At 40.9% G+C, this 11,575-nt stretch overlaps 1 protein-coding gene and 1 pseudogene across 1 annotated transcript in view; both read left to right on the forward strand.

Moving 5' to 3' along the window:
* POLN (DNA polymerase nu) overlaps window positions 1-11,575 on the forward strand; it is a 200,207-nt gene that overhangs the window by 19,059 nt on the left and 169,573 nt on the right. Inside the window, exon 2 of the mRNA XM_004715106.3 lies at window positions 2,905-2,984. Within this exon, the coding sequence (XP_004715163.3) occupies window positions 2,905-2,984 (80 nt within the window). The remainder of the gene's footprint in view (window positions 1-2,904; window positions 2,985-11,575) is intronic.
* LOC105979735 lies at window positions 2-1,001 on the forward strand (annotated as a pseudogene).

Here is an 11,575-nt window from a genome sequence, read left to right on the forward strand (position 1 = left end):
GGGCGTCCTGTCCACGTCCGACGGCCTCCTCTCCGGGAACGAGAAGATCACCATGCAGAACCTCAATGACCGCCTGGCCTCCTACCTGGACAAGGTGCGCGCCCTGGAGGAGGCCAACACTGACCTGGAGGTGAAGATCGCGACTAGTACCAGAAGCAGGGCCCGGGCCCGCCCGCGACTACAGCCACTACTACGAGACCATCGAGGACCTGCGGCACCAGATTCTCGGTGCCACCATCCAGAACTCCAAGGTTGTGCTGCAGATCGACAACGCCCGCCTGGCGGCGGATGACTTCCGCATCAAGTTCGAGACGGAGCAGGCCCTGGCGTGAGCGTGGAGGCGGACATCAACGGGCTGCGCCGGGTGCTGGACGAGCTGACGCTGGCCTGCGCCGACCTGGAGATGCAGAGCGAAGGGTTGAAGGAGGAGCTGGCCTTCCTGAAGAAGAACCACGAGGAGGAAATCAGTGTCCTGAAGGCCCAGGTGGGGGGCCAAGTCAGCGTGGAGGTGGATTCGACACCAGGCATCGACCTGGCCAAGATCCAGAATGACATGAGGAGCCAGGATGAGCTCATGGCCGAGAAGAACCGGAAGGATGCTGAAGCATGGTTCATCAGGCGGACTGAGGAGCTGAAGCTGGAGGTCGATGTCCACACAGAGAAGCCCCGGGTCAGCAAGACGGAGGTAACTGACCCGCGGCGGACGCTCCAGAGCCATGAGATTGAGCTGCAGTCACGGCTGAGCATGAAAGCCGCCCTGGAAGGCACCCTGGCGGAGATGGAGGCGCTTTGGAGCCCATCTGGCGCAGATCCAGGCGATGGTCAGTAGCATGGAGGCCCAGCTGAGTGAAGTGCGCTCCGACATGGAGCGACAGAACCAGGAGTACCAGCTGCTCTTGGGCATCAAGTCGCGGCTGGAGCAGGAGATCGCCACCTGTTGCAGCCTGCTCGAGGGCCAGGATACTCACTACAAGGACCTGCCCATCACCAGGGCCCTCTGAGTCCTGGGCTTCCTGCCCTCCTGCAGAGTCCCCGGTACCAAGGGGTGGGACCCTTAATCCCAGCTCTTCCCCCAGAACTTCCAATAAAACTTGGTGGCAAAAAAAAAAAAAAAAAAAGATAGAAGTAAAAGATCATGGAGTTTATCAACAAACTTGTTTTGAAATCTTATGTTTTTATTTTTACGAAGCCTTGACTGTGCTAGGCACAAAATTCTAACAATTCCTATTTTAACTATCAATTCATGAGACTGCTCTTTCTCTACATTTTCAATTGTAAGTATTCTGTACTCTTCTGACAAGTATTATGTCTGAGTATTAGGTTGTATGTTTCTTGTTTGGATTTGCTCTTCTTTTGTGTATTGTCTTCCTGTCATTTTCTGTATATATATAGTCCTTTATTGTCATAGTATCAACATCCATTCTCTGTCATTTTTGGCCCCCCAAATTTCTTCCAGTACGTTCTTGTCTTCCAGATGCGGTGGTCATTATTCCAGCCCTGTTTATTAACTGGCTGTTTTCAAAGGATAATTGATTTCAAAGATAAAATGCCATTCTTTGCTGTGTATTAAAGTCTTATCAGGCCTGTTTCTGTATTGTCTGCCCTGTTCTGGGGATCTTTAACATATTCCTATTCAAATACCATGTGTATTATATTATAGTGATTTAGAAAATGTTCTGATAATGTGGTAAGGCAAGTCTTTTATTTTTCAAAACTTACATATCTTGCCTATTTGACTTTTCATAGATATTTTGAAATTATCTTATTAAATTAAAAGAACCCTTCAGGGTCTAATTAGAATGTCATTAAACTTATTTTTGTTCAGCTCTTGTATGCCATTTCATATTAACTTAGCTTTTCCCTCATTTAGAGCCTTGTGCCTTTATGGTTAAGGATCATTAGTGGTAGCTTGGATTAAGTATTGGACTGTTAACTGCATGGTTGGTAGTTCAAACACCCTAGCTACTCCACAGGAGAAATGTATGCTTCTGTAAAAATTTCATCAAGTCAAAAACAAAACAAAATTCATTAAGTCTCAGACACTAGGGAGCAATTCTCTGTCCCACAGGGTTGTTATGAGTTAGAACTGACATGATAGCAGTGGCCCTTTCTTTGGGCATCGTGGGTTCTGCATTCAGCTGCTAACTTCAGGGTCAGCAGTTTCAAAACCAGCAGCGCCTATGTGGGAGAAAGATGAGGCAACTACTACTGTAATAATTTAGTCTTGGAAATCCACATGGGAGGCTATTCTCTCCTATAGGGTCACCATGAGTCAGAATTGACTTGATAGTAGTGAATTTGCTTTGGTTAAAATTTCTTCTATTGTTAATAAACATTTTCCCATTTGCATTTTTTGGTTATTCTTGCTACAATTAAGGGAGCTTATGTCAGAGTGGGTGAGCACACAAAGACTCCAGAGTCAGACTTGTCTGGGGCTGAATCCTGCTTCCTTCTCTTGTTGCTCAGCTCAGGTTTATTCCAAGCAAAGCAAAATCTCACTTAGATGATTATATGAGTGGGCTTCAGAAAGTTCCTGGGCAGATTTCATTAACTTTTAAATCCATATACTTTTGAAGCCCTCTCATATTTTACCAAACCTCTAGTTTTGCAATTGCAATGTTATTTGGTCTAAGAGTTTTCTGAAACCTTTGATAATTCTAAGATTTCTGTAGGAGGTTGTCCTTGGGTTCAATGGAGTATTCAAATGCAAAATCCAAGTAATAATTTTTCATACACATTGCAGGATTTCACAGATCTACGTCTAATTATTTTGAAGGTATTTTATATAAATGATTACTTGTAATAGTATTTGTTTGTGAATTTTTATTACATTGTTTTAAGTTAGATAACTTAGATCTCAATGTGTCTCTAAGCTGCATTTTTCTTTTTGTTTTCTTTTAAAAGCTGTTGCAGTTCTGAGCAAACCCAGTGTTAAGTCTGCTGTCCTACTTGAAGATGGGAAGAATCGAATACTGAGGGGAAAGGTAGATCATTGTAAATATGAATACATTTCACCCTAATAAGGGCCTTGATGGTGCAGTGTTTAAGCACTTGACTGCTAACTGTAAAGGTTCATGGTTTGGGCTCATCCAGTGGTTCCACGGGATAAAGACCTGGCGTTCTGTTTCTGGGAAGGTTTACAGCCTGTGGGACAGTTCTACTCTTCTGTGAGTTGGAGTCAATTCAGTGACACACATCTACAGCAACACTACGCACTGCCATTGAGTTGATTTTGATCCATAATGACCGTATGTGGTTTGGTGCCATCGAGTTGTTTCTGACTCATCGTGACCCTCTGACAATAGAATGAAACCCTTCCTGGCCCTGCTCCATCCTCACCATTGTCATATTTGAGCATATTGTTGAAGTCGCTGTACCAGTCCATCTCGTTGAGGGTCTTTCTCTTTTTCCCTGACCCTTTACTTTAACAAGCATGATGTTCTTTTCCAGTGACTGGCCCCTCCTGTCAACATGCCCAAAGTATGTAAGACAACATCTGGCCATCCTCAATTCCAGGAGCATTCTGGCTGTACTTTTCCCAAGACAGATTTGTTTGTTCTTCTGGCAGAGTAGAATTGCACCCACAGGATTTGGGAGGCATAACATTTTTCTGCTGTAGAGCAGCTGGTGGGCTTGAACTGCCAACTTTCCATTTAGTGGCCCAATGCTTTATCCACTGTGCCACCAGGAATCCTTAACAACAACATAACCCTCACTCAGCAGATACTTGCTAGGTGTCTAGTATATGCTGGAGAGACTGAGGCTATGCAGGTCACGAAAGGGCTCTTTCCTCTCCAGGTGCTAATAGTCCAATTCGATTACAGAGCAGGTGGGAGGGGCAAGTGTAGTCCATCTCTGCGCCACAGTGAAGTGAGAGGGAGAAGTAGGGAGAGAGTGCTGGGAATACTGGGAAGGACAGCTCACTCAGTGTTTGGGTTGTTTCCTTTTGCTTTTGGGAGGTGACGAGCAGAGGAGTCTGGGATATCCTCCTGAAGTGGGTAAATATTAACTGAGCTGAGATCTCAAGAGTGGTTAGAGTGGGTCATCTTAGAGAGCTAGAGAACACTGAGAGGCTGGGATTAAGGCTGGGGGATGCAATTCATGAAAGTGACTTCTATGGTCGAGCTAGAGAGAGGATTGATAGCAGAGATCCTATCACCAAAGACCTTGTATATGAAATTGTGGGAGACACAACATGGTGGTCAAGGACGTGGACGCTAGAGCCAAACTACCTGTGTCCAAATTCCCACCCAGCATAATCAACTTAAATTCATTTAGTTCAACGGACATATAAATTCAACCTATATCACAGCCCTTCCCATATTGAAAAAATAAATACTTGCCCCAGGAGGGGAGGAAAAGGTATATTTCACAGAGGAAAGACATTGCAGTCCTTTGTAGATGACTGGAATTTCTATATAAATGAGTGGGAATTATATGAATTATATATAAGTGAATGGAAGTGACCCCTCAGTGATTTTCAACTATGCTTGAAAGTCTGAGGTCTTCACAGTTTCTTGGCCCTTTTTCTCAAAAGCATTTTGGAAAACCATATACCTTCCCCCAGCATATATTTTTAAATCTACATTAAAATATTCATCACAAATTTAAATAGTTGCAAAGGATGTAATTTCTAGTGTATTGTTAGCACTAACATTTTTTAAAATGCTGTCTCATGATTTCAGATGTATCTATTCAAATGGAAGTAACTGGGCTCTGGCAATGTGATAGCCACAATCTTCCATTTAAAATACACGAGCAAGCTCTTTAACAATCTTGAATTCTTGTTTTCTTTTTCTCCTGGGACTCCCTTTTCTTTTTTACTTCTTCACAGATTTTAAATGCAATAGAATTGTATACTTAAGAATTCTCTTGAAAACCTCATACTACCTCTCTATTACAAAACATGAGTCTAAACTAAAGTTTTCTATGGCCATATGATTCTAAGTGTGCAAAATTGCCCTTCTAAATGATGTAAAGTCTTACTGGCAATCACTGTTTAAAACAGCATGTTACGTTGTTGTTCTTAGGTGCTACCGCAGTGGTTCTAACCCATAACGTTATCTGCAGGGTGCACGCAAGTGAGGTATTACTTATAAATATGTTATAAATATTGAAAAGTTATTTCAGGCATACCTAGTTTTCTTCCACATTACAGAGATTGTGTTTTTTTATTAACTGAAGGTTTGTGACAACCCCGTATCTAGCAAGTCTATCAGCATCATTTTGCCAACAGCATGTGTTCCCATGCTATCTCTCTGTTCCATATTGGTGATTCTCACAGTATTCCAAAATTTTAATAATGCTACTGCACACTTAGTACACTACGGTATATCATGTAAGCATAACTTTTAAAGAATGATTTTATTGACCGATAGTTCACACATCTTTCCTTTTAACAGTTAAACTCTATGTAGAAGAGTTGTGTAATCATCACCACAAACCATTTAGGATGTATCTTCTTCCTTGTACTCATTGCTGTTAACTCCTCCTAACCCACCAACCTTGCCTGCCATGCCCCTAGGAAGCTATTAAGCCAGTTGCTGTCTTTTATATGCACTGGGGGGAAATCCGTGTGGGTTTCTCGTTTGTGATATCACTGTATTGCAGTGATCTGGAACCAAGTCTGCAATGCAATTTCTTTGAGGCACTGCACTGAGCAAATCTGCTGCAAAAGAGCCGTTGAAAGTGTTACGGAGCAAAGATTGAGGGCTAAGGGGACCCAAACCATGGTACTTTCACTCACTTACATGCGTGCAGAAGTTGGGAGTGAATAAGGAGGACCACAGAAGAATGGATGCATTTGAATGATGATATTGAGTTATACTCTTGGAACAAATAAATCTGACTTGGAAGAAATACAACCAGAATGCTTCTGAGAAACAAAGATGACAAGATGCCATCTCACATACTTTGGACATGTTATCAGGAGAGCCCAGTCCCTGGAGAAGATCAGAAAAAAGAAGAAGACTCTCAATGAAATGGAGTGACACTGGTGGCAACAGCGAGCTCACACAGCAACTGGGGGTGGCACAGGACCAGGCAGTGTTTCCTTCTATTATATATAAACCCCAACCAAACTCACGCCACTGAGGGGATTCTGACGCACAGTGACCCTATAGGACAGTGTAGAACTGCCCCTGTGGGTTTCTGAGACTATAACTCTTTACAGGCTTTAAGGCCTTTCTTTCTCCTCAGGAGCTCTTGGTTGTTTCAAACTGCTGATTCGAGGTTAACAGCCTAATGCTTAACCTCTATGCCACCAGGGCTTCTATGTTGTACATAGGGTCACTGATTCCATGACACCTAACAAAAGCAACGTGTCTGTGGAATAGCTAAAATGAAATTTTATATACGGTAACTAGATAATAAAGTAGATGTTGTTCTTGTTAGGTACCACCGAGTCCGTTCCAAGCCATAGTGACCCAATGAACGACGAATGAACCACTGCCCAGTGCTGTGCTATCCTCACAATTGCTCCCTGCCCGAGCCCGTTGTTGCAGTCATAGTGTCAGTTCATCTCCCAGAGGGCCTCCTCTTTTTCGCTGCCCCTCCACTTTACCAACATGATGTCCTTCTACAGGGACTGATCGCTCCTAGCATGTCCGCTGTATGAAAGTTGAAGTCTTGCCATTCTTGTCTCTCAGGAGCCCTCTGGTCTCACTTCTTCCAAGTCAGATTTGTTTGTCCTTTTAACAGTCCATGATACTTTCAATATTCATCTCTACCACCACAATACAAATGCACTGAGTCTTCTCTATGCCCAACTTTCACATGCATATAAGGCAAAAGAAAATACCATGGCTTGGATGAGGCGCACCTTAGTCCCCAAAATAACATCTTTGTTTTTCAGTACTCCAAAAGAGATCTTGTGCAGCAGATTGACCTAATGGAAAATGTCTTTTGATTTATTGACTGCTGTGCTCATGAGTATTGATGGTGTATCCAAGCAAGATGAAATCCTTTATTGAATTGTGGTGGCTCGTATGTTGTTGTAATGTTGGAAGCTAAACCACAGGTATTTAAGATGCCAGCAGAGTCACCTAAAGTAAACAGGTTTTAGAAGAGTTTGAAGAGTAAGGACAGACTACAAGGAAGGGATAGGCTGTCCAATTTTGAGGAATGAGCCACTGAAAACCTTATGGATAGAAATGTTCTCAGACATTGAATGAAATGAATAGGAATGACTTTTCCTCTTAGTTTGTGGATCTATGAATGCATACTGCATTTTGCTAGAATGAGACAAGAAGAAAATTGTTGTTTAACCTTATTTTTTTTACTTTTAGTAAATGCAAGTTTTGAGAAATCTTATAGAAGTAGAAGGGAATAAATGGAACCTGGTTACTGCAATGCCACTTCATTCCTTTAAGCTTTTCCCAGTAGTTTGAAAAAAGCCCTACAAGATACGTATTCATAAATAAAAGACACATTTTAATTGTTTCTCATATGACAATTCTTTTAATTTTGCTGAAAGGACAGACAAGGAAATGATCTGATTTGTAAAAAGATGTTTTTTTACTCATTATTCGAGTCATTTGTTTTCTCAATGTTCAAATATACAGCAAAATGGTTTTATCAAGACTCCACAAGTGATTACTAATTGGTGCCTTTTCATATAGAGATATTGTCTCTGGTCTCTTGATGTTCTCAAAAAGTATTGGAAAAATAGAAATGTTTATTCACTACACATTTTCAGTATAATACCTTTTTAAATGATTTTTTAACACATGGTTTACATATGTTGTCAAAACCTTGCAGAGCTAGCTCATTCAGTTAATGAAAAGATTGGACAAATAATCAAATTGGCAAATCTTATTCTTGTCAAATTAGGAAGCCAAATTGGACTTGTTTTTATGTCTGAGAAAAGTCTGACTTTGTATTTGAATGAAAATAACTGGGTTATTATGTGTTTCTGGAGAATATTACAGAAAAAAATAGCCTGCCCACTGCCACTGTGTCCATTCCAACTTGCAGGTCTCTATCATGCCCAAACGCCCTGCCATCGAGTTGCTTTTCACTCATAGTGACCGATAGGACAGAGTGAAACTGCCCCATGGAATTCCAAGTCTGTACATCTTTATAGGATCAGACTGCCCCATCTTTCTCCCATGGAACAGCTGGTGGGTTTAATGGCCAATCTGGTTAGTACCCACTGCTTAGCCCATTGTGCGACCGGGGCTCCAATTGTAAACAACCAAGCAATAAATTATGGAAAAATTTTATTAGAAAAATGATTAGAAGCAGCTTGTTTGTCAGTTATACTGTGGTGGCTGTGTGCTGCTGTAATGCTGGTAGCTATGTCACTGGTGTTTCAGATGCCAACAGCATCACCCGCAGTGAATCCGTTTCAACGGAGCTTCCAGAAGAAGGACTCAGTTCCCTACTTTTTAATAAAAAATAATATTTTTATTGACATATCTTACTCATTCCAAGATATCCCTTCCCTTCCCATACAGTTCTATTGTTCAATCCCATTGGGTTATTTCCCACTTCTGAGGCAGGAGCTGCTGTAAACTTTTATGCACCACTTTGAAAAATTGTCAGATACCAAAAGCCTAATTAATGGAAACAACATTATCAGAGCTAGTGCAGGAGGATGGCTCTCTCAGATATGGGAGCACTTGAATTGTGACTAAGGAGGAGCTGATTTCTCGGAGTGGAGTTGACCATGGTGACATGAGTTGGGTAAAGCCTGTGGGAATGGAGACTGAGATCTTTGTACTTCAAGACCCTTCATACTTTGAGAAGCATGGGTCTAGGACAATTGGAAGTCATCAAAATGAAATGGAATGCAGAAAGATGAATATCCTAGGCATTAGTGGGGTGAAATAGACTATAGTATTTGACATTTGAATTAGAAAATCATATGTTTTACTATGCTGGGAATAACCTAATCTGAGGAATGGCATGGCATTCATTGTCAACAAAGACACTGCAAATCCATCATAAAGTAGAATGTTGTGTGTGATAGGATTATATTTACCCAGCTTCAAGGAAATTCAATCACTATTGTTCAAATTTATGCACCAACCACCAAAGCTAATGATGAAAAATGGAAGAATCCTACCAAAGTCTTCAGTCAGAAATTAATCCAACATGCACTTAAGATGTATTGATAATTATTAGCGGTTGGAATGTAAAAGTTGGAAACAAATAGGAAAGAACAGTCATTGGAAAATATGTCTTGTTGATAGAAATGAAGCTAGAGATCACATGATAGAATTTTGCAAGACCAATGGCTTGTTCATAGCAAATATCTTTTTTCAACAACACAAAAGGTAACCACACACATTTCTTTCTCCAGAGGAAATACACAGAAATCAAATTGACTACATCTGTGGGAAGACACAATGGAGAAACTCAGTATCAGTAGCTAAACCCAGGTCAGGGGCCGACTGTGGAACAGACCATTGATTGTTCATGTAAGTTCATGATAAAGCTGAAGAAAACTAAAACAAATTCACGAGAGCCAAAATATGACCTTGAGTGCATCCCACTGGAATTTTTAGACCATCTCAAGAACAGAGTTCTGCATTGAACACTAATGAGTGAAGATCTGATGAGCTGTGGGAGGACATCAAGACCATCCTTCATGAAGAAAACAAAAGGTCATTAAAAAGACAGGAAAGAAAGAAAAGATCAAAGTGGATGTCAAAAGAGACTCTGAAACTTGCTATTAATTGTAGAGTAGCTAAAGCAAATGGAAGAAAGTGTGAAGTCAAAGAGTTGAATAGAAAATTCCAAAGGGCAGCTCGAGAAGACAAAGCCAAATATTATAATGAAATTTTCAAAGACCTAGAATTAGAAAATCCAAAGGAAAGAATGTTCTCGGTACATCTGGAACTGAAAAACTCAAGAAAAAAATTCAAGCTTTGAGTTACAATTTTGAAAGATCCTAATGGGCAAAATATTAAATGATGCAGGAAGCATCAAGTGAGAATGGAAAGAAAACACAGAGTCACTGTACCAAAAAGAATTATTCAACATTCCACCATTTAAGAGGGTAGCATATGAGGAAAAACGAATGGTGCTGAAGAAAGAAGTTCAAGCTGCATGGAATGCATTAGCCAAAAACAAGTTTCCCAAAATTGACAGATACCAATTGAAATATTTCTTCAAGCTGAAGAAGTACTGGAGAGACTCACTTGTCTATGCCAGAAAATTAGGAAGACAGCTGCGTGGCTAACTAACTGGAAGAGATCCATATTTGTACCCATTCCATAAAAAGGTGACCCCAACAGAAGGCTCAAACTACAGAACAGAATCATTGCTATTTGTGTTAGGCTAAGTTGACTAGAGAAACTAATTCAGTGACAAATATGTGTAAGAAAAAACTTTATATCAAGAAATAGTTATGAAAAAAAAAAAAGAAATAGTTATGTATCAGGAAAACATCCCAGCCCAGTCCAATCCAAGTCCATAAGTGTGATACTGGTCCATACGTCCAATACTAGTTCATAAATCCCTCTTCAAACTCATGCACCCACATGGAATGATGCAGAATGCAGGAAGATCACAGGCTGGTGGGTTCAAAGTCTTGTGGATCCAATGGCAGTGGATGCATCCTCAGGGCTCTGGCTGCCATCAGGATCAGTCAGCAGGAAGGTGAAGGCAGAGGGAGAGGGGGAGGTTCACAGGACCCTCCTTATGAGAAGGTCACACCTACAAGAAGGCACTATCAGGCCGTGACCTGATTGACAGGCTAGATTCCACCCCTAGACTTTTATATCTTCAAGTTGATATGAAATGATGTAACTACCATAATATTGCACACAAGTAAAATTTTGCTCAAGATCATCCAACAATGGTTGCAGCAGTACATTGACAGGGAATTTCCAGAAGTTCAGGCCAGATTCAGACAAGGAAGGATTCAGTTGAGGACAGGGAATAAGGGATATCATTGCTCATGTCAGATGAGTCTTAGCTGAAAGAAAAGAATATAAAAAAAGATTTCCACTTGTGTTTTATTGACTATGCCAAGGAATTTGTCTGTGTAGACCATAATAAATGGTGGATAACCTTGAGAAGAATGGGAATTCCAGAATACACCATTGTGCTCCTGAGGAACTTGTATATATATCAGGGTTGTATCCTCTCACCATACTTGTGCAATCTGTATACTGAGCAAATCATCAGAGAAACTGGCTTATATGAAGAAAAAGGTGACATCGGGATTGGACAAAGGCTTTTTAGCAACGTGTGATATGCAGATGATACAGCCTTAATCTTGAAAGTGAGGACGACCTGAAGTAATTGCTAATGAAGTTCAAAGTTTGCAGTGTTCAGTATGAATTAAAACTTTGACTAAGGTGTGCCTGACCCATGCCATGGTATTTTCCATTTCCTCATAGGCATGTGAAAATTGGACATTGAATAAGGAAAACCAAAGTAAAAGTGATGCATTGGAATTATAATACTAAAGAAGAATATCGAAAGTACCATGAACTGCTAAAAGGACAGACAAATCTGGCTTGGAGGAAGTATGGCCAGTCTCCCTGATATGATTGCTGAAGACAAATGTGTGCATAAACAAATGTGGTAAAGAAAGCTGATGGTGCCCAGCTATCAAAAGATA

Source organism: Echinops telfairi, unplaced genomic scaffold (assembly GCF_000313985.2).
Source record: "Echinops telfairi isolate 266 unplaced genomic scaffold, ASM31398v2 ScPeMD7_28;HRSCAF=97, whole genome shotgun sequence".
In the NCBI taxonomy this organism is placed as follows: Eukaryota; Metazoa; Chordata; class Mammalia; order Afrosoricida; family Tenrecidae; genus Echinops; species Echinops telfairi.